This window comes from Ochotona princeps, chromosome 6 (genome assembly GCF_030435755.1).
Source record: "Ochotona princeps isolate mOchPri1 chromosome 6, mOchPri1.hap1, whole genome shotgun sequence".
Lineage (NCBI taxonomy): Eukaryota > Metazoa > Chordata > Mammalia > Lagomorpha > Ochotonidae > Ochotona > Ochotona princeps.
In genome coordinates, this window is record NC_080837.1 from 34,254,077 (window position 1) to 34,276,290 (window position 22,214).

At 43.1% G+C, this 22,214-nt stretch overlaps 1 protein-coding gene across 1 annotated transcript in view; it reads left to right on the forward strand.

Annotated features, from left to right (window-relative positions):
- SPG11 (SPG11 vesicle trafficking associated, spatacsin) overlaps positions 1–22,214 on the forward strand; it is an 85,943-nt gene that overhangs the window by 17,599 nt on the left and 46,130 nt on the right. Inside the window, exons 9-17 of the mRNA XM_058665915.1 lie at positions 8,797–8,952; positions 9,684–9,859; positions 12,642–12,818; positions 14,556–14,627; positions 15,267–15,391; positions 15,632–15,807; positions 17,674–17,887; positions 19,087–19,290; positions 20,257–20,363. Coding sequence (XP_058521898.1) covers positions 8,797–8,952; positions 9,684–9,859; positions 12,642–12,818; positions 14,556–14,627; positions 15,267–15,391; positions 15,632–15,807; positions 17,674–17,887; positions 19,087–19,290; positions 20,257–20,363 — 1,407 coding nt within the window. The remainder of the gene's footprint in view (positions 1–8,796; positions 8,953–9,683; positions 9,860–12,641; positions 12,819–14,555; positions 14,628–15,266; positions 15,392–15,631; positions 15,808–17,673; positions 17,888–19,086; positions 19,291–20,256; positions 20,364–22,214) is intronic.

Sequence of the window (22,214 nt, forward strand, 5' to 3'; positions counted from 1 at the left end):
CTTCTGCCAGCTGATGCTGCAGCTAAGCCCAACCAACCCTCACCCACCCTAATGTTTATTTGCACCAATAGGAACAATCAGCCCAGCCTGGCTTTTCCCTGATCTAGTCCACATGAGGCTCATAGGTGTTGTAGCCCTGCTTGGTCTGGTCTGCCCCCATCACAGCTCACACTCTCCAGTAGGCGTAGCTGTCCAGCAGGGGAGCACCCACATATTCCTCCTACCGGCTTTGCCCCCTCCCTTCCTTGTTTTCATGTATGCTGTTGGGTGCTGCGGTCACATCTGGTACAGGTCACCTCAACTTGGCATTCTGTAATGTACACTGGTTTTTCTTGCGACCAAACCTGACTCGACCCACACTCTGTTCTGGTGCTCAGGTTCACCAGTGGTTGATGTGAACTGGTTCAGCCTGGTCTGCTCCTGACCCATGCCAAATGTATGGCAGTGGGAAACTTTCCATGGCCTGTTCTGGGCTGTTTCCTATCATGCTTCTTGCGCTTACCTGCAGGGACTGTGTCCTGCCAGAGGAGTTGCCCAGGCTCCTCCATCAGAACCTCTCCCCAATATCAGATTTTGAGCATACCAGGGGGTCCATGAGTCAGCCCTACTCAGTTCTCCTCCTGTCCTAGTAGGAACAGTGGCCTTTCCTGACTGGCCTTCAATCCATTCTGGTTCTTACTGTTGGGTGTTTCAGCCCAGCCATGGCTCATCCATACCCACATACAGCTCACACATGGTTCAGTAGGGACTGAGACCTAGCCTAGTCCATCCTACATCTACTCTGGTCTGGTCCTCCAGAGCACAAGATGGTGTTGGAGTCTAGCCCAGCTTGGCGCATCCAGTCCCAGTCCACACTTGTGCCAAGGGAGACTACAACTGTATCCTGATCAGAATGCAGCCCCTATTCCAACCCACGTGCTCCTTGATGGGAACCTCAACCCAGCTAGGGTGTCTCCTTAGCTCCCCAACTGGGCCTGTTCCCAGCCATAGGTTGTGCGCATGCCAGTGGTTGCTCTGACTCAGCTTGGCACAGCTCCTCCTTATCCCAGCCCTTGCCTTAGACACTGTGGCCTAGCATCCCTGGCTCACACAAACCAGCAGGTGCAAGAGCCTGACTTGGCATGATCTGCGCTCCATCCTGATTTCTAATTTTGCTTGTGAGCTAAGGTTGCTCAGTCCTGCCCAGTCCACCCTGTTCGATTACCAACCCACACATTTGCCAGCCATTGAAGCTACTTTGCCCAGCTTGTCCAACCCCCCGGTCTGGTTCATGTGTTCACTAGTGGGAGCTATGACCCACCAGGGGAGTTTCCCAAGTTCCTCCACTTGACCCACTCCCAGACCCAGTTCTCATACGTGCCCGTGGATGTTAGGCCTGTGTCTGGCATAGTCTGACCTTGCATTTGGCCTTGTATGAGCTGGTTAACGTTGCAGCCTGGCCCACTCCACACCCCACTTAGGATGCACACTTGGGTGCTGCTGCCTTGACCAGTCCAGGTTGGTGTCAGTTCCTTTACCTGTGAGTGATGGCAGGCTCCTTGGTCACACCTAGTTTAGTCCACCACCACCCCAACTCTTGAGCTAACCAGTGGGGCTAGTATTTCCACAGGGTTTGGCCCACACGTCCCCCACAGAATCTACCCCCGGATATGATTCTCTCGTGTACTAGTTGATGTCATGTCCTGCCTAATGTGACCCGTCTCCTAATCCATTATCATGTCAGGTAATAGGATAAGATCGTGCTAGACAAGCCCTGAGCCTTAGCTTTTGCATGGACTGGTGTCCGGTGGTCAACATTGTTCAGTGATTACAAGTTCTACTCAGGATTTAAAGGAGTTTGGCATGTCAGTCTTATCCATAAAGTTCATCTGGTCCCTCTCCTCCAGCCTACCAGGTCTCATTACCCTCACTTGCCTTCAAAGGAAAAGTTACTCTTTCATTGGGAATCTTTAGGATTGATTCACATCCCAGCAGCAACACAGTGGGCTCAACATGGAGCTACCTAAGCAGCAATTCAAAACCCAAAACCCCAGAGCTTACCTCCGGGTGTCTAGCAGGCAGAGCCTGGCACCAAGCGCTTCCCCTGGGACAGTTCACCACGTGTACATGGTGGCTGGAATCAGGACTCCAAGCATGGAGACGCCCCCGGCCTGGCACCCTCCAGGAGCTAGCAGATTTTTAAATCCAGCTGCTGGATTTTTAAACACCCAGACCCAAAGGTCGCCCCGTCCCCAATCCCATCCACTGTGCAATGATCTCATTACTATAGTATAGTTCTTCATACACAATCGTATGTCCATCATTGTGGGCATGGACAGTGACACAGTCTAGCACCATATTGTCAAGACATAGTAAACAGTTTCATTGGGAGGCCATCTTTGAAAGTAAGGATGCATACTGCATTGTACCCTCACATTTGGTTATGATAGTCTCTATTACACAGTTACTACCCATTCCCTTAACTAAAAAGCCACAAAACAAAATCAGCAACAGGAAGAGAATAAAAATTAACAATACCATGAAGTTAAATAACATGCTACTGAATGACTAAAGTGTCATTGAACAAATGAAGAAAATCAAGAACCTTCTTGAAGAAAATGTTACTATATGATGTATGAGTCATTGAAGAATTTAGTAATCTAGGACATTTGATTGAGTTTTAGCCTTTTACATTAAAGATTAATACAAATAAGTGGTAATTTGGTCCTGTCATTTTAGCAATGAGTTGCTAATTGATTTAGTCTTCTGTTACTTTACTGGGATGTTCTTCACATTTACCTTTGGTTTTGGTGGACACTATTACTTTTCTCTGTCAAGAAAACATCTTTAAGTATCCTTTTTAGGGCAGGTTTGGAAGAGGCATATTCTTTTAACTTTTCTTTACTGTGGAAGAATTTTATTCATTTTCCAAAACAAAGGAAAATTTTGCTGGGTACATTATCCTGGGCTGACAATTTTTTTCTTTTAGAACCTGGATTATGTAGCTCCATTTGCTTCTGGCCTATTGGTCTCCTGTAGTTTAATTGGCATTCTTTTTATGTCAGTTGATTTTTTTCATGTGCACACTTAAGGATATTTTCCTTATCTTTGATTGAAGAGTGTCTTGATAATCATGCGTCTTGGTGAAGAACGCTTTTGGTCAACCCTGCTGGGAGTTCTGTGCCCTTCCTGGATGTTGTTTCCTAGATCTTTCTCTAGCTTAGGGAAATTTTCCCCTTATTATATCATTAATTACATTTTTAAAGGATTTATTTATTTTTATTTATTTATTTATTTTTTTTTTAAAGATTTTATTATTATTGGAAAGCCGGATATACAGAGAGGAGGAGAGACAGAGAGGAAGATCTTCCATCCGATGTTTCACTCCCCAAGTGAGCCGCAACGGGCCAGTACGCGCCGATCCGAAGCCGGGAACCAGGAACCCCTTCCGGGTCTCCCACGCGGGTGCAGTGTCCCAATGCACTGGGCCGTCCTCGACTGCTTTCCCAGGCCACAAGCAGGGAGCTGAATGGGAAGTGGAGCTGCTGGGATTAGAACCGGCACCCATATGGGATCCCGGGGCGTTCAAGGCGAGGACTTTAGCCGCTAGGCCACGCCGCCGGGCCCGATTTATTTATTTTTATTGTAAAGTCAGATATATAGCGAGGAGGAGAGACAGAAAGATCTTCCATCCGATGATTCACTCCCCAAGTGGACGCAAAGGCTGGTGCTGAGCCACTCTGAAGCCAGGAGCCAGGAACTTCCTCCAGGTCTCTCACAGGGGTGCAGGGTCCCAAAGCTTTGGGCTGTCCTCGACTGCTTTCCCAGGCCACAAGCAGGGAGCTAGATGGGAAGTAGAGCAGCGGGGATTAGAAGGGATCCCGGCACGCTGAAGGCGAGGACTTTCGCGTTTAGGCCACAGCGTGGGGCCCCATTAAATACATTTTTAAGCCTAGTCTCTTTCTGCATCTTCTGGGGCTCCCATAACTCTTATGTTTGGCCTTTTAATAGTGTCTTTCAATTCTTGGATACTTTTTTTAGCCTGATTTAGCTCTGCTTCTAGATTTTTGTTTCCTCCTGATGACAGGAAATATCTTCCAATTTTGAGAATCTTTCTTCTGCCTCCTTCATTCTATTTCGGAGACTCTCCACTGTACTTTTAATTTACTCCACTATATTCTTAATTTCTGATATCAGCTTTCGTTTCCAGTGTGACATATTTCTTGAATTCCTTGAATGCCTGCTTTACATGCTTGTCATTGTTGATAAGAAGTTTTGTAACAAATGTTTTGAGTTCTGTATCCCTCATTTTCTTGATGTCTTCTTCAGTGAACTCTGAGGTTGGCAAACAGTTTTGCTCCTTTACAAGGGAGTCTTCAACAATATTCATTGTGCCTTTGTCTCTTTTGTTCTTGGTCATTGTACTTCTGGTTATCAGATTCTTCTCCTTGGGTCAGGTTTCTAAGCTGTGTCACCCACAGGTCTACAGTTTGATTTCACTTGCAGTTGGCATATGGCTCTTTGTTTGCAGTCACTTGTGCCACTCCCTCCAGCGAGTTCCAGATCTTGGTTCTTATGTTAGATTTCCACAGTGGTCTCTGTGGTCCCAGTTCCTGGCTCACCAGTCTGTACCTCCTGTGTTCCCAGGCTGAGATTGCACCGTTGTCTGTACAAACTTTCTCTCACGGTTGGAGTAGGTCCTAGGATCAGGGAGACACCACGTGTCCTGTATAGCTAGGTTGTTGGTGGTGCTGATCGTGCCAGAACCTGTCTGTTAGGTCTGAGGGCTACACGGACCTATTTTGACCCATATTTGTTGGTATTATTTTCCTGTGGGACCAGTACAATCCACTAAGCTCAGTGAATTCTTGCCAGGCTCAGTGCTTATGTAGCTAACTATTGTCCCTGCAGTCTTAAATTCTTTGCCGCACTGTAAGAAATGGCACCTGATGTGCCACTACTAGAGTTCTTGATCTCCTGACCGTCAGATCTGAGGGCTGCCTGGACCTGTCTTGGGTGGAACCTGTAGGATGCCACGTTGTTGCAATTCATTGAATCAGAAAGGAGTTCATTCCCAACTCTGTGCATGCGTAGTCCTGCCCCATAGTCCTTGCCTCCTTAAGGGCTATGAAATTCACCCTGTTCTCGCACTGCCCACAGCTGTTCTGTCTCTGCTCCTGGTCAAATCAAACAAACCAGCAGGATGGACAGTTCTTTGTCTGGGTTCACCTCCTGAGCTCCTGGTGAACGTCCCTTCCCACCTTGTTGCTGGTGGAGTTCTAGCTGATGGTGCAATTCAGATCACTGTTTGCTGAATGCTGCTGTGGTATCAGTCACTGCAACACCACACCATTGTGTCCGCTGCCTTCCTATGTCTGTCAGTCTCCAGGTACCCCTCTGCTGTTGTTCTGTCCTCTCCTATTTCCTGGAATGTGCCCTCTCTGATTCATACTGGCTAGTATTTCTCCGTCTGTTTAAACGTGTCCTTACCCTATTCTGCCATCTCAATTCTCTGACCAAAGATTTTTTTTAACATGAAAATATATTATGGGCTTCTTTCTTGTAAATATTTTTTCTTTATTTTGGTGGCATAGAATTTCATTGTACGGGTTATACTACAATTTGCCCATTCAGAACTCCAGTAAGATATTTAAGTTGATGTACTTTTTAACTATTAGCAGAGTGCTTTATGTTTTCTCTGTGTGCATAATATTACAAATGTATAATTTGGGCCTGGTGCAGTAGCCTAGTGGCTAAAACCCTTGCCTTGCATGTGCCAGGATCCCATATAGGCACTGGTTCTAATCCTAGTGGCCCTGCTTCCCATCTAACTCCCTGCTTATGGTCTGGGAAAGCAGTCAAGGATGGCCCAAAGTCTTGGGACCCTGCACTCATGTGGGAGACCCGGAGGAAGCTCCAGACTCCTGGCTTCGGATCAGCTCAACTCTGGCCGTTGCAGCCACTACTGGAGTGAATCAATGGACGGAAGATCTTCTTCTTTGTCTCTCCTCTCTGTATATCTGACTTTCCAATAAAAATAAATAAATCTTTAAAAAAAAATTACAAATGTATAATTATATACTTGAGATAAATTCTAGAGATGGAATTTCCAGGTCTTAAATTATGTAAAGTTATTTTTTTTTAATTTTTATATATTTGAAGGCAGATTGACCAGGAAAGAGATCTTTCATTCATTGGTTCACTCTCCAAATGCCTTCAGTAGTGAGGCTGGGCCTGGCCAAAGCCAGGAACTGCATGTGGGACTTCCATATGGATGGCAGAGACTCCAGGACTTGGGCTACCATTTGCTGGTCCCGTACACATTAGCAGGAAGCTGGATTGAAAGTGGAAGCTGGACTCAATCCCAGGCATTCAGATGAAATGTGGGCACGCCAAGCAGCAGCTAAACCCACTGTACCACAGTACCTTGTCCCTACGATTTACATTCTTAAACCCATTGATAGTATGTCCTCCAACAATGTTTTGTTCATTTGTACTCTGGTTAGATGGAGAAAATGACAGCTTTATCTTTCTCCATAGATGATGGTTTTCTCACTGTGAGAATATCAATTAGAAGTTTTTTTTTAGAAAAGTTTCTTGGGGCCTGAATAATGGCACAGAGGATTAAGACTCTGTCTGCAATACCAGCATCCCAAATGGGTGCCTGTTCAAGTCCCAGCTACTCCGCTTTCAGTACACTCCCTGCAGCAGAAGATGGTTCAAGTACTTGGGCCCCAACCATCCACATGCGAGACCCAGTTTGCTAACTTTGTCCACAGTTAACTAGTGGTTGAAAAAATCTCTGTGATTGTGTTTGTATTTTTGTCTCTTTCTATGTTACTTTTCCTTCCAAATAAATAAATCTTAAATACTTTTTCTTGATTGCAGAGTTTGGATTCCATCTCCCCTTCTTGCTTTTTCTCAAATATTTTATTTGAAAGGCAGAGTGGCAGAGAGAGACCTCTTCCATCCGTTGACTCACTCCCCAAATGGTTGTAGAGGCTGGGACTCCGCCAGCCAAGAGCTTCATCCAGGTCTCGCACATGGCTGCAGGGGCCCAAGCACCCAGGCCACCCTTTGCTTTCCCAGAAAGCAAACACTGAAGGGCAGTTACATGGTCATTACTTCTGTTTGTGATCAGTGATTCCTCTTCCCGCCATTCTAAGTATGCTGCTTTCCTCTCAAAGATAGAGATGGATCTGGAATAAGAATCCCAAGAGTAGTTTTGGCCTCTATCCTTGAGGAAAACCCACATTTCTTTTATTATTGTTGTTGTTAGGTTTTTTTTTTAAGATTTATTTATTTTATTACAAAGTCAGATATACAGAGAGGAGGAGAGACGGAGAGGAAGATCTTCCCTCCGATGTTTCACTCTCCAAATGAGCGCAATGGCCGGTGCTGCGCCAATCCGAAGCTGGGAACATGGAATCTCTTCCGGGTCTCCCACATGGGTGCAGGGTCCCAAGGCATTGGGTCATCCTCAACTGCTTTCCTAGGCCACAAGCAGGGAGCTGGATGGGATTAGAACCAGCACCCATATGGGATCCCGGGGCATTCAAGGCAAGGACTTCAGCTGTCAGGCCACGCTGCTCGGCCCTGTTGTTGTTATTTTTGGAAAGGCAGATTTACAGAGAGGAGGGATAGAGAAAGGTCTTCCATCTGCTTGTTCCCTACCCAAATGGCCACAATGGCCAGGGCTGAGGCAGTCTAAAGCCAGGAGCCAGAGGTTTCTTTCAGGTCTCCCACATCGGTGCAGGAATCCAAGGACTTGAGCCATCCTCTGCTGCCTTCCCAGACCATAGACAGGCAGCTAGATCAGAAGTGGAGCCACCAGGACTAGAACTGATGCCCATATGAGATGCCAGCAGTTCAGGTAGAAGATAAGTCTGTTGAGCCACTGCACAGGAAGTTCACATTTCCAGCAGTTTTCACACAAGAGCTGTTAAGAAGGTGGAGCCCATCGCTTCTCGGCGTTTTGGCTAAGATCAGGTGAAGAAGGTGGAGCCTATGCTGGGATAAACAGGAATCATTTCATTGGGTGTTTCGGTAACCCACGGGATCCACAAGTCCCTGCTCCTTACTTTGACTTGCACATTTAGGAGAATGGCTTTGGAATTCTGCAGACTCAGTGTTTGGGTTTGCAACTGACTTTCCAAATTAGCCTGGGCAGATTTCTTAGCTGTGGGTGGACCTCAGTTTTCAAATCTATGGAAAGGGAAAATAGCACCTTCATTCTCAGATTGTTAAAGGGAAAAATGAGATGATCTATTCCAACTGTAAGACTTAAGGTGTAGCTATGTCAGCAAAATGGTAATTAGTAACAGGAAATAGTAATGGTTACTAATTAGAATTATTAAAGTGTTAACTTCGTGAAAGTTTTATAAGACAGTTGAAAATAAAACAATAGTCGTTTCATGTTTAAAAACACTGGAGGTGGGTGTTTGGTGCAGTGGTTGAGCAGCAGTTGGGATATCTGCATCCCACAGCCAAGTGCCTGGTTTGCTCTTAACTGTTTATCTAGCAACCTATCTTCTTGCTACCACACACCCTGCCAGTGACCCCCTCCAGGGCTTTCATGCCTGCCATCACGTGATCGAGCTAGATTGAATCTAGGTTCCTGGCTTTGATCTGTCCACACCCCACTGTGTGAGCGTTTGGGGGACCAAACCAGCAGATGGAAGAGCGTGCATGTGTGTGTGTGTGAGAGAGAGAAATTGAAAATAATTTCTTAAAGCACCATGACATACTTTTGAATATGTTAATTGTATTGGGAGTGTATTGAAGTTTTTAATGTAATTTTCTTTGTTTCTTTGTCAGATGTGGAAGAGCTGACACCAGCATTGAATTTACTTTGCTCAGCAATTAGAGAAAGTGACTCTGAAGCCCAAAGCAAACATTTTTCAGAACAGTTGCTTAATCTTACCCTGTCTTTCCTTAACAAACAAATAAGGGAGCTTTTTGTTCACATTGAAGGTAAGAATATCAATAATCAAGAGTGTATTTATATTATTCCTATTTCAGAGTGCAGATTCACTATTGCAGAATAGAACAGAAGCCAGCAGAGTGTCATTTGCTGAAACTGGGTAGATTTGGTGCGTAATTGAGTGACATGAGTTTTAATAATAGGAAAGTTACTATAAGGACAAGGGCTGCTCATTGTGGATAGTGTGGAAAGGATTATATTAAAATACAGAATTAGGGCCCGGTGCAGTAGCCTAGCGACTAAAGTCCTTGCCTTGCACTCAATGGGATCCCAAATGGACGCTGGTTCTAATCCCAGCAGCCCGCTTCCCATCCAGCTCCCTGCTTGTACCCTGGGAGAGCAGTCGAGGACAGTCCAGACACTTGGGGCCCTGCACCCACGTGGGAGACCCAGGAAAGTTCTGGGCTCCTGGCTTCAGATTGGTGCAGCTCCAACCATTGCGTCCATGTAGGGCATAAATTAACGGACGGAAGATCTTCCTCTCTGTTTTTCCTCCTCTCTGTATATCTGACTTTCCAATAAAAATGAATCTTCAAAAAAAAAAAAATACAGTTACTGGTGAGAAACATCTTAAACATATTGTTAGAAGTTTGAAAATTGTGAATGAATTTGGTGATCTCTAGAATTATTTGTAATTGTAACTACTGTGATATGTTCATTAATCTTTCTGCCTCTGTATACACATTCACATGTATGAATTGCACATGGGTGTCTTCCACAGAACTAGATGAACATTCACAAAAAGGAGTGAACATTTTGACCAGCTACATTAATGAACTTCGAACCTTCATGATGAAGTTTCCCTGGAAGTTAACTGAAGCTATGGATGAATATGACGTAACTGAAGATGTCCCCAAAGTAAAGGAAAGTGATATGTGGGAGAAGTTCAGCTTCGAGGTAAATGAGTGATTATCACGTATTTTATTAGCAAGATTAGGAGAACATCAGAAAACAGTAGAAACAGCGTAGTCTGTTCACTTGTGACTCGCTCTTTCACAGGAGTTTGGGTACTATATATAGGTTTTGGAATCCCTCAGGATGGCTTCGACTTTGTGTCTATAAGCTCTTCTTGTTTTAATTCAGAACTTTCCTAGGCTCCCTCTTTGTGCCAGATCTGACCACTGACATCAGAAACAACCCCAAGCCCATGTGATGAGGCTGGCAGTCCCTTGGCAATGCCTGCGGTGGTGAGGGCCTGGCACTTTGAACTCATGTGTTCTGTCTGGCCCCCTCCCCCAATAAAGTAAGTTGCTGCTGTGATTAGATCTTAGGAAATTTTTACAACATGACATTATTATGTAGAAATATATTCAATTTTCTATCCAAAATTCTGGTTAAAACATTTTTTCCAGTTACATTTTCATAGTAGAGGTTGGTAGCAATCCAAATGTGCTGGCTCCTGTTTGACTTACAAGAGACTGGAAGAATCCCTTCACCCACGTGGGCAGTGTTGGGATCGAAAAGGTAGAAGCTAAAATAGCTCAATGCGATTGTCAGAATCCTTGTGCGGTTGCTCCGCCAGGCTCTCAGGACTGTTGGTTGTCTTTGGGTGGAGAATGGGGATGGACCCTCTTTGGCTTCTCTCTGAGTCCTAACCATTCTGTGAAATGGTTTGCCTTTTGTTTTGGTTCCTTTTTTCCCCTACTTCCTTTATAGATTGCTTTTCCTGGTTGGTTGGTTGGTTGGTTGGTTGGTTGGTTGGTTGGTTGGTTTGTTGTTCCCCAAAGCTCTATCAACGGTCTGTGCTCTTTCCCTAAAACTGGTGATTTTGGACCTTTGGCAGATGACTGATCACTTTGATGAAAGCTGTGAACTCTCTCCCCAGATGCATGTGAGTGTGCACACACCACACTCACAGTTTTGCATATGGTTTCATGGGTTTTCAGACCACTTTGAAGCCCGCAGTTAAGAATGCTTCCTTTTTGTTCTGTTTAGGGTTTAGCTTTTCAGTTTTGGTCTTCGTTTCTTCTCACTAGATCATTGCAGCAGCTGTCTGGCACTTCACTGCCTAGTGCTCGAATCATGTTAAGTCCAGTCTCCTCGTGGTTTTGTGAGTGTTCTGCCTGAAATACATGTGTGATCCCTTAGGATCTGTCAGTGACTCCACCAAGGTGTCAGGATATAGTCTCTCACACATGTGTATGTAGACACACGGCTTTTCATAGTGGAACCTCTGCTTTTCTTGAAAGTTTGGTCTACTACCCCCTCCAGCTTTCTCTAGTTATGTGAATAATTTGGAGTTCCCTGAGGACTTGTGGCAGTTTCTTTGTGCACATGTTTCTTCTAAGTGGAGCACCTGACCTTGCCTCCATATATGTATGGAACACCTTCCAAACTTTAAGTGTTTTTTTTTTTCCTCTTGTCACCCTTTTACATAGGTGTTTCTCTTCTGGACCCTTCTTTCTAGTACCACATCCTATTTTGTACCATAATCAGCCCTTTAAGCACAATTGTTAGGAGCCACAGACTTATGGGCCTTAGACTTGGCCTACCTGACAACCTGTTGCATTGCAAAAGCCTGCAGGCAGGGCTACAGCAAGCAGGATATTAGGCCAAAACATCCTCTGTAGAGCAAGCAGAATACAACCTCCACCCTTGTTCCTGTTCAGATAATTAGTTCCTCCCCTGTTTCAATATAGCTGATTAGTTCCTTCCCTGCTTCAGTGAAGATAATTACTCCCAGGAAACCTCTCCCTTTCTCCCCCTCCCCTAGAGAAGAAGGTATATATATGAGGAGTAAAAATAAAGAGAGAGGCACTCTTTTCCACCAAGTATGAGTGTCCGTGTGTTTCTTGGGCTAGCAGCCCGGGGCTATCAGCCCAGCATTCCCAGTCCACCCTCAGGGTTTGAGCGTCATGTCCTGCAGGTCGGGACACACAATCTGTCAGTGAACTTGACAGTCCCAAAACTTTTAATAAAGGTCTTTAATAAAAGAAGTCCTGTAAGAGTGGGCATTTGGCACAGTGGCTAAGATTTGCTTGGGATGCCTGCATCTCATATTGGAGTGCCTGGGTTTAAGTTCTGCTTCTGTTTCTGACCCAGCTTTTTGCTAATGTGCACCTGGAGAGACAGCAGGTGATGGCTCAGGTGCTTTGGTCCCTGTCACCTGTGTAAGAGATCCAGCCTCAGTTACAGGCTTCTGACTATTGTAGGCATTTGGGAACTGAACCAGCAAATGGAAACTCTGTTAGTCTCTCTCTTCTATCTTCTCTGCCTTTCAAATATATTGAAAATCAATCAATACAATTTTAACAGTTTCCTCATTCATGCTTAATAAATGTGTAGGTCCCATGTTGGTAATCATAACAAAGAAATAAAAAGAAACTTAAAAATATTGGGATTGGTGTTGTAGTGCAGTGGGATAAGCCACTGCCTGTGACTCCAACGTCCCATGTGAGCACCACTTTGAGTCTGGCTACTCTATTTCCAGTCAAGCTCCCTGCTTATGTGCCTGGGAAAACAGCAGAAAATGGTGCAGGTCCTTGGGCCCTTGGGAGACCCTGTTGGAATTCCGGCTTCCTGGCTTCAGACTGGCCCAGACTTGGTTATTGTGGCCATTTGAGGGAGTAAATCATTATATGGAAGACTTCTCTCTGTTTCTCTCATTCTCACTCTTTGTGTATATAACTCTGCCTTTCAAATAAGTAAATCTTTAAAAGCAGTTTTCTTCCATTTCCAGGAAGTCATTGCCAATGCCATTTTAAACAACAAAATACCAGAGGCACAAACCTTCTTCAGGATCAACGGTCATTCTGCTCAAAGACTTGATGAACTGATTAGAATAGGCCTTGATTTGGTCTTTGACAGCTTAAAAAAGAACAATATAAAGGAAGCCTCTGAACTTTTGAAGAATATGGTGAGTGGTATAAGCAATTCATGATCTTAAAATGCTCAATGCAGGATAATATATATTTAATATAATCTCTAGTTAGTATAAAAATGATTTGTATTCATAGTTACATGTCAAACTAGGAAATTTATGTAGTGTTTGCTCGAAAAAGACGTTGGTAATACAAAATGCCACAATTCAGGGTTGGTATGGTGGCTTACCAGGTTAAATCACCATTTATGACATTGGCATCCCATACTGGAGTACCACTTTGAGTCCTGGCTGCTCTGCTTCTAATCCAGCTCACTGCCAATGTACTTGGAAAAGCAGTGGATGAAGACTCAAGTCTTTGAGCCACTGCCACCCATTCAGGAACCCCAATGGAATTCCACATTCTTGGCTTTTTCCTGGACCAAATACAGTCATTGTGACCATCCAGGAAGTAAACCAGTGAGTGGAAGAACTCCATCTCTGTCCCCCCACCGTTTCTCTGCCTTTCAAATAAATTAATCTTTCAGGGGAAATAGAATGCTCCTTGGTACAAACAACTTCCTTAAAGAGAATTTTTCCTTCTACTTTTATCGCCATGTGATTAACAACTACAAATTATATATGTATATATAATATGTGTTTGTGTTTTGATATGTGTATATTGTGAAGATTACCAATATCAAAATAATTAACTTATCTCATATGATTGTGCATACATGTTAGGTACGTACAATCCATGTTGAGAACACTGGATTGACTTCCTAAAGAAATTATATGTAAATGTAGAGCATTAATTGTATGTAATACACTATTAACTATATATAACATACAGCATACTGTCAACTGTAGTTAGCATACTGTGCATGTGTCCAGAGCTTGTAACCGGAAGTTTGTGTCGTTTAACCAACATTTCCTTCATTCCCCTTTTGCTCAGTTCCTGGTAACTATCATTCTGTTATGCTACTATGAGTTTAAAATAGTCTTTTTTAAGATTCCATGAGTAGATGAGGTCAATGCAGTGTTTTTTGTTTTGTTTTTTTTCTGGCTTATTTCACTTAACTTGCAATGCCCTCTGGGTTTATCTGTGTTGTTGCAAATGGCAAGATTTCTTTCTTCTGTAGGCTGAATAACATTCCGTTGTCTGTCTGTACCATACTTTATATGTTTATGTTGGATATTTAAGTCATGTCCATGTCTCTTGAGTAGATTTTTAAGTGGAGTTCATCTGCTGTCTCAACAGAGAGCAACTTGGTTAGGTGGGGATGTACACATGTCAAAGTATGCACAAGACCTCATTTGTTGATCCAATCTCTTATCTATCTATTTGAACTTTCTGGCGCATTCTGCTTTTGCTGGTGCTTCATGCTCCGTGGTCTATCTTCATTTGAAAAGGAGAAGTCGTAGAAGTAGTGTTCTCCCAGGATATGCTGAGAGCTGGCTCTCCTTCATAGTTGAGGTTTCTGAGAGAGAAGAGGAGCAAAACTATGATAAGGGATTTCTGGAATTGTTGACCTTTGCTGTGACGCGTTCACTTGAAAGCAGAATGCTATCATTTTGGTCCCATGATAGCCTCACGTTATAGAAATGGTTCTTTGTGCTGCTTTTGCTCTGGCAAAATGCTAAAGGATTCTAGGGGTAGGCAGTAACATGTATGATAGATGTTGAAAAATGAGTGTTTTTATAGAGTAGATGTGAAATTGTAATAATATATGTGTATACAACAGAATACATCTTTATCCAACATATAGTTATGTTTTTCTGTGATGATTGTAGGGCTTTGATGTAAAAGATCAGTTGCTCAAGATATGCTTCTGCACAACTGACAAAAACATACGGGACTTCCTGGTAGGTAAAGGTGATGTGGTATAATTTACATTTTCTAGAAAGGTTTGGTGGAAAACTTGGAAAATATAATTTAAAATACAAATGTAGGGCCCGGCGGCGTGGCCTAGCGGCTAAAGTCCTCGCCTTGAAAGCCCCGGGATCCCATATGGACGCCGGTTCTAATCCCGGCAGCTCCACTTCCCATCCAGCTCCCTGCTTGTGGCCTGGGAAAGCAGTCGAGGATGGCCCAAAGCTTTGGGACCCTGCACCCGCGTGGGAGACCCGGAAGAGGTTCCTGGTTCCCGACATCGGATCAGCTTAGCACCGGCCCGTTGCGGCTCACTTGGGGAGTGAATCATCAGATGGAGGATCTTCCTCTCTGTCTCTCCTCCTCTCTGTATATCCGGCTTTCCAATAATAATAAATCTTTAAAAAAAAAAAAAATAAAATACAAATGTAGTTTAGGTCAACTAATATTAATCAAAACACAAATATATTTTAATAGTCAACTAATATCTAATAAATGTGTGCCAACTTCTTTCAAACAATTATTTTGTATTTGTGGCAAAAGAAATTTTTGTGAATATACATTAACTCAGAAATCTAAAATACAATTTCTAAATGGCATTTACTCACTGATCGAATCATCTTTTATTCAAGGTTGAGACTTTAAAAGAAAATTATTTTTCTGATAAAGAAAAAAGAACTACAGACTTCATGCATCAAGTTGAGAAGTTGTATTCGGGGCATTTCCAAGAAAATATGCAGATCCAGTCCTTTCCCAGGTACTCTCCTTAGTGCCCCTTGTGTCATAGTTGGTGTTTGATTTGTGTCTATCGCGAGGGAACACAGGTTTTGTGAAACTGAGACTGCCTTCTCCGTGTGGACAAAGCTTGCATGATACAGAAATGATTTAGTAATCACCTTTTATCTCAGTGTTTGCATAATCAGAATTCTGTATTCACCAAAAGAACAGAAGTTCTTGCCCAGGTAAAAACTTGCTTTTTGATGTCACTGTGTCTTAGGTATTGGATAAAGGAGCACGATTTTTTCAAGCACAAATCTGTTTTGGACTCTTTCCTGAAATATGATCATGAAGATGAACTTGGCAAACAGGACCATAGAATTGCATTAAATTGGGCTCAGTGGTGGGATCAGCTGACACAAGAATCCATCCTTCTTCCTAGGATACTTCCAGAAGGCAAGTATAAGAGAGGCTAAAACATAAGCAGACTGAGTGAGAGTCCAGGTATGTGTTGGGATGGGGTGTGATGTGAATCTTTTATTGCCTCCATTTTATAATCCTTTTTGGAGTGGGGGGAATAGTTTCTTTGGAATGTAAGTCATTCCATTAAGACCTAATTTAGCTTAAAGTTTTTATGAGGAACTCATAGTGTGATAATTAAAGAAAAAGATCTTAGTTCAGTGAATTGAGACTTCAAGACCAAGAGTTTTCATCCAGACATCAAGGTGACAGTGTTGCTTTTTTTCTGTCCTTGAGGTTTCCTCGTGTATAGACTATGGATCTGTGTCTGCAGCAATGAACAGACACTATTCAGAGAGTCATGTTTACTGCTACCCCCAGAGCTTTTCTGTTAAAGGAAAGAGAAAGAAACACGTGGGCACTGAGCAAAAAGGATAAGGGGCAACTTGAGATATTCCCCATCTCCTGCATTTGAGTCCTGGTGCTACTAATTCCAGCTGCCTGCTAATGTGTCCCTGGAAGCCAGGAGCCAGGAACTCATCCACGATCTACATCAACAGGAAGATGCTTTAAGGGAGCCACAGTTGCATCCCAACCTTTTTTTTTTTTTTAATATAAAGGTTTACTTATTTTTATTGGAAAGTCAAACATACAGAGAGGAGAGACAGTGAGAAAGATCTTCTGTCTGATGGTTTACTCCTCAAGTGGCCGCAACAGTCAGAGCTAAACTGATCCGAAGCCAGAAGCCAAGAGCTTCTTCCAAGTCTCCCACATGGGGGCAGGATCCCAAGGGATCCCAAGGGCCATCCCCAACTGCTTTCTCAGGCCACAAGAAAGGAGCTGGTTGGAAAGTGGGGCTGCCGGAACACAAACTGGTACCCATATGAGATCCCAGTGCGTGCAAGGGAAGGACTTTAGCCACTAGGCTACCAAACCAGGCTCAGCTCCTTAAAAAAAAAATTAGAAAGCCAGAGTGACACAAAGAAGACACAAAGAAGGACAGGTTAAGAGATCTTCCATCTGCAGGTTCACTCCCTAAATGTCTGCAACAGCTGGGGTTAAGCCAGGCCAAAGTATGATCTGCTGTCTCCCAGGGATGCATTAGCAAGAACCTGGACCAGAAGCAGGTCCTATGCTCCAGTGTAGGATGCTGATATCCCAGGCAGCAGCTAAACCCACTGCCACTCACTCCTCTTTTTTTCTCTCTTTAAATATTTATTTTCATCCACTTGAGCATCAGGATTTCAACCCCAGGCGTTCCCAATGTGGGACATAGGCATCTTGCACAGCAGCTAACACCTAACCCCCAACTTTTTTTTTTTTTAAGATATACATTTGTTTATTTGAAAGGCTATGTGACAGATAAGGAGAGGAAAGAGAAAGAAATATGCCATTGACTGTTATACTTCCCCAGATAACCACAATGGCCAGGCCTGGGCCAGACGGAAGCCAGCAGCCTAGAACTCCATCCACATCTCCCACCAAGGTTGCGGAGGCTTGGGCAACTGGGTTGTCATCTGCTGCATTCACAGAGACCTGCATCAGAATCTGAACAAGGGCTTGATATCAGATGCTGGTGATGCAGGCAGTGGCTTAACTTGCTTTCCCACAACATTGCCGCATTCATTTTAAGCACTGCAGCATTGACAGGCATTTAGTGCTTCCTCTGGCTAAAGTATTGATTATAAAATGAGCAACACAGAAGAGAAAAGTAGTAAAAGAAACATAAGCTCCAAATAATACATGTATTTTATAGATATTTACATCCCAAATGTTGTGTTTGCTCAGTAGTTAATACTGCATGGAGTTAGAGGTCAGAAATCATACCTCATTGTTTTTAAACATGTTTTGTTCTTTTTGTAGAGTATAAATTCTATTCCCCTGAAGCCCTCTGGAGATACCTCACGGCTCGCCATGATTGGTTAAGCATCGTCTCATGGATTGGAGAATTCCAGGCTCAGGATAGCCATGTTTCACATCAGCAGAATAAATGGCCCCGACTGACCATTGATGTTATTGATCAGGGTACTTGCTGCAACAACTACATGAGGAATAGAATCTTGGATAAACTGGCCAGGTATTATAACTGCTGACCTCCTCTCCAGTGGGGAGAATAAACAGAGCAGTAAAAAATCATGATGCGATTTTTTTTCCCTTTGAAATACCACAAATCCAAAACAGCATTATTTCATATTATTATAAAATTTATTTTTTCCTTCTCTTTGTAAATCTACCTTTCAAAGGAAAATAAATCTTTACAATTAGTTATTTTTTTAAAGATTTTTTTTTTAAATTGGGAAGTCAGATTTAAAGAGAGAGTGAGATCTGGAGAGAAAGATCTTCTATCCACTAGCCTATTCTCCAAATAGCCGCAGCTGCTGGAGCTTAGCCATTCTGAAACCAGAAGCCAGGAGGTTCTTCCAGGTTTCCCACATGGATGCAGGGTCCCAAGGCTTTGGGCCATCCTGAACTGCTTTCCCAGGCCACAAGCAGGAAGCTGGATGGGAAGTAGAGCAGCTGGGATTAGAACTGGCACCATATAGGATCCCGGAGGATGCCAAGACGAGGACTTTAGCCACTAGGCTATTACGCCAGGCCCAAAACTTTTATTTATTATTATTTCTTAAAGAATTACTTGCAAGGTAGAGTTACAAAGAGAGAGATCTTTCATGCTTTGGTTCACTTCCCAGATGGCTGCAACAGCCAGGCTGAAGCGAAGATCCCGGAACTCTATCGAGGTCTCCCATGAAGGCAGGAGCCTAAGTAGTTAGGCCATCTTCTGCTCCTTTCTCAGGCACATAGCAGGAAGCTGGGACTCAAACTGGCGGTCACGTGGGATTCAAGAGATGGCTTAACCCATAGAAGCACGATGCCAGTCCCTAAATGTTTTTATTTTAAGTTTTATTTATTTCTTTGAAAGGCAGAATTAGAGATATATCCACTGGTTTGCTTCCCAAATGGCCACAAATGCCAGAGCTGAAGCCGTGAGCCTGGGACTGCATCCGGGTCTCCAGCATAAGCGGAAGGGGGACCAACTACTTAAACCTTCTTTCACTGCTTTGCATGTTCACTAGCAAAGCTGGGTTGGAATTTGAGCAGCTGCCGCTTGAACCAGTGCTGCTTTGGGATGGCAGCGTCGTAGGCAGTGGTTTAACTGACCGCAACAATGCCAGCCTTGGGTAATAATTTTTTAAATAGTCAAGACTTGAACAATGTAAGTCACTTGATTTACTCTGATTATCACAACTTTTATCTTCCCTTAAATGTGCCCAATAGGAATGGGATTTTTCTTAGATCTGAAATGGAAGACTTTGAACTCTTCCTCCTAAGACTGAGCCGTATTGGAGGTGTGATACAAGATACCCTGCATGTTCACAGTTACACCAGCAAAGAAGGTTGGGATTTCCACTCTCACTTCATTCTGTATTGCTTGGAACATGGTCTGCAGCATCTCCTTTACATCTATGTTGACCATTACAAGTGAGTACTGAAGACTAATTGGTCTTTCAGTAATTTTTCACATTTCCTCTTTGCTATGTTTGGAAATATTCTAAACATCCACCTGGACAATGCTGATGATTCCCCCTTCTCAACACTTGGTACTTCTTGGGGGTTCAATGCCACATTCAGCTAAATACTTCAGTGTTTCTGGTAATATTCATTCTATAACTTCTAACCTTTTCAAATAACTTGATTAAAATAATGAAAGAAATTCTCAATATGTATCCATAGGATTGCTGTTGACTCAGGAGTGAAAACAGCCAGCAGAAATTGTATGTGCTATGTGGGCGCTCATGATGTGCTTGGTACCAGGCTGTGTGCTTCATGCACATTATCTCACTGAGCTTTGCAAGGGGGATGGATGGTCAATCCCATTTCTATGCAGATAAGTAAGCTGAAGCTTTGGGCAATTACATGACATATTTAGCTAGTAAATGGCAGAACCACTCCTTATTCATGCACTGTGTTTGTGCACTAATAGAGGACTTCTTATTTTGTGTAGGAAAAACTAGAAGTTTGAACAGAGAATGTATTTCAGATCTGTATCATTGATACTTACACACAAAACATTTACTCTGAAGCTACCAGCAAGAGAATGCCTTTCAGAGCCTTGTTTTCCAAATACCTCTTCTGAGTTTCAACTCCTCAGTTCTTGTCTCTTTGCATAATTAAAAAAAAAAAAAAAACTTTTAAGTTCGGAAATGCTAAAAAGCTTGTGTTAAAACCAGTGAAACATAAAGTCTCTTAAAAGGTAGAGTTGATAACATTTCTCTGTTGCAGATAACGTATCAGTCTCTATAATGCTCATTTGCAGATCAAAAGCAATATGTGAAATAGAGTGCAATATTGCTATTATACTTATTAATACTAATTATCAATAGAGAAAAAAATGACTGTTAATTTCTTATCCTGTATTAAAGAGTTTTTGTTTTGTTTTGCATGCAGACTTACTCCCGAAAATTGTCCTTTTTTGGAAAAAAGAGAGTTACATGAAACACACCCTTGGTTTGAATTTCTAGTTCGATGTCGGCAAGTTTCCAGTAACTTAACAGGTATGAGTATACTGTATTAGCACAGGAATTTTCTTTTTTTTTTTTTTTTTTAAAGATTTTATTGTTATTGGAAAGCCGGATATACAGAGAGGAGGAGAGACAGAGAGGAAGATCTTCTATCCATTATTTCACTCCCCAAGTGACCGCAACGGCCGGTGCGCGCTGATCCGAAGCCGGGAACCAGGAACCTCTTCCGGGTCTCCCACGCGGGTGCAGGGTCCCAAAGCCTTGGGCCGTCCTCAACTGCTTTCCCAGGCCACAAGCAGGGAGCTGGATGGGAAGTGGAGCTGCCGGGATTAGAACCGGCGCCCATATGAGATCCCGGGGCTTTCAAGGCGAGGACTTTAGCCACTAGGCCACTCCGCCGGGCCCAGCACAGGAATTTTCTTAGGACAGATTGCTGGTTTATGATTGGTGTCTAATGCATGCATCCTTTGAACAATCCATTTGGTTACAGTCAAATAGCTGACAGTTACCACATTTAGCTTAAGAAGCCAAAGACTGAAATGTAGTCTCTTGCCAGCCAATAGGAGGCAGACTTAGGTCCACAGTCTTGAATGATTATATCCCCTTCCCCAATTGAGCCTTATGTCTCTCTCAGCCCACAGTTTATCATAGGATAAATTCCTGCTTCCTGGTAAACTAGCATCCTTTGTCCATGAAGAAACAGCCTGTCTAACAGGTTCCTCCTCTGGAGCCTCTTTTCGGGAAGAGCTCCAGATGATGTGATAAGTCATCTGTAGTACGGCTACTGCTGCACAAAACTTTGCCTTAGTTCTAATCAGGCAGAAAAGCCTACTACCCTGAGGACATTGCCGGTGTATCCTAGTGGCAGGAGGAAGGAGACAGGCCAAGTGACTACACAGGTCAGGATTGTAGACAGCTACTCTTAACACTTTGTTAGTGCCCAGTTCTCTGCAAAAGAATTTCATATTGTGAATTTTCAGTTTCTGCTGTTGGTCAGCAAATATAATGTTTATTATTAAGCAAAACAAACAAACAAACAAAAAAAGCAAACCTGTGGGCCCAATGTGATGGCCTAGTGGCTAAATCCTTACCTTGCGTGCACCAGAATCCCATATGGGTGCCAGTTGGTATCCCAGCTGCTCCACTTCCCATCCAGCTCTCTGTTTATAGCCTGGGAAAGCCGTGGAGGATGGCCCAATGCATTGGGACCCTGCACCTGTGTGGGAGACCCAGAAGAAACTCTTGGCTCCTGGCTTCGGATCAGCTCAGCTCCGTCCATTGCAGCCAATTGGAGTGAACCAGTGGATGAAAGATCTTTCTCTCTGTTTCTCCTTCTCCCTGTAAATGTCTTTCTAATAAGAATAATCTTAAAAAAAAAAAAAAAAAGAGACAAAAGAAAAGGAAAGAAAAGAGAGACTGGCATTGTACTGCCAGATCCCATATGGTTGCTAGTTCAAGTCTCATCTGGTCCACAACCAATCCAACTTCCTGCTAAAGGCCTGAGAAAAGAAACTGAAAATGATCCAAGTCCTTGGGTCCCTGCCACCAGCATGAGAAACCCAGCTAAAGCTCTGGCTTTGGCCTGGTCTGGCCCCAGCCGTTGAAGCCATCTTAGGAGCCATCTTAGGAGATGGAAGTTATCTTTCTCTGATGCTACGTGCCTGTATAAGTCTTTAAACAATAAAATCTAAAAAAATATATATATAGTCATATATATATATGTATGTTTTATATATATATATAACAACTATTAAAGAACTATAGAAATGGCCCCAGTACACAGGAAGATAACCATTGTGAATATTTTCATGTATTTTATTCCAGTTATTTTACTTGTGTTTTCTTGTTCCTAGTCTGTATTTTACTCTTTCCAAAAAAAAATAT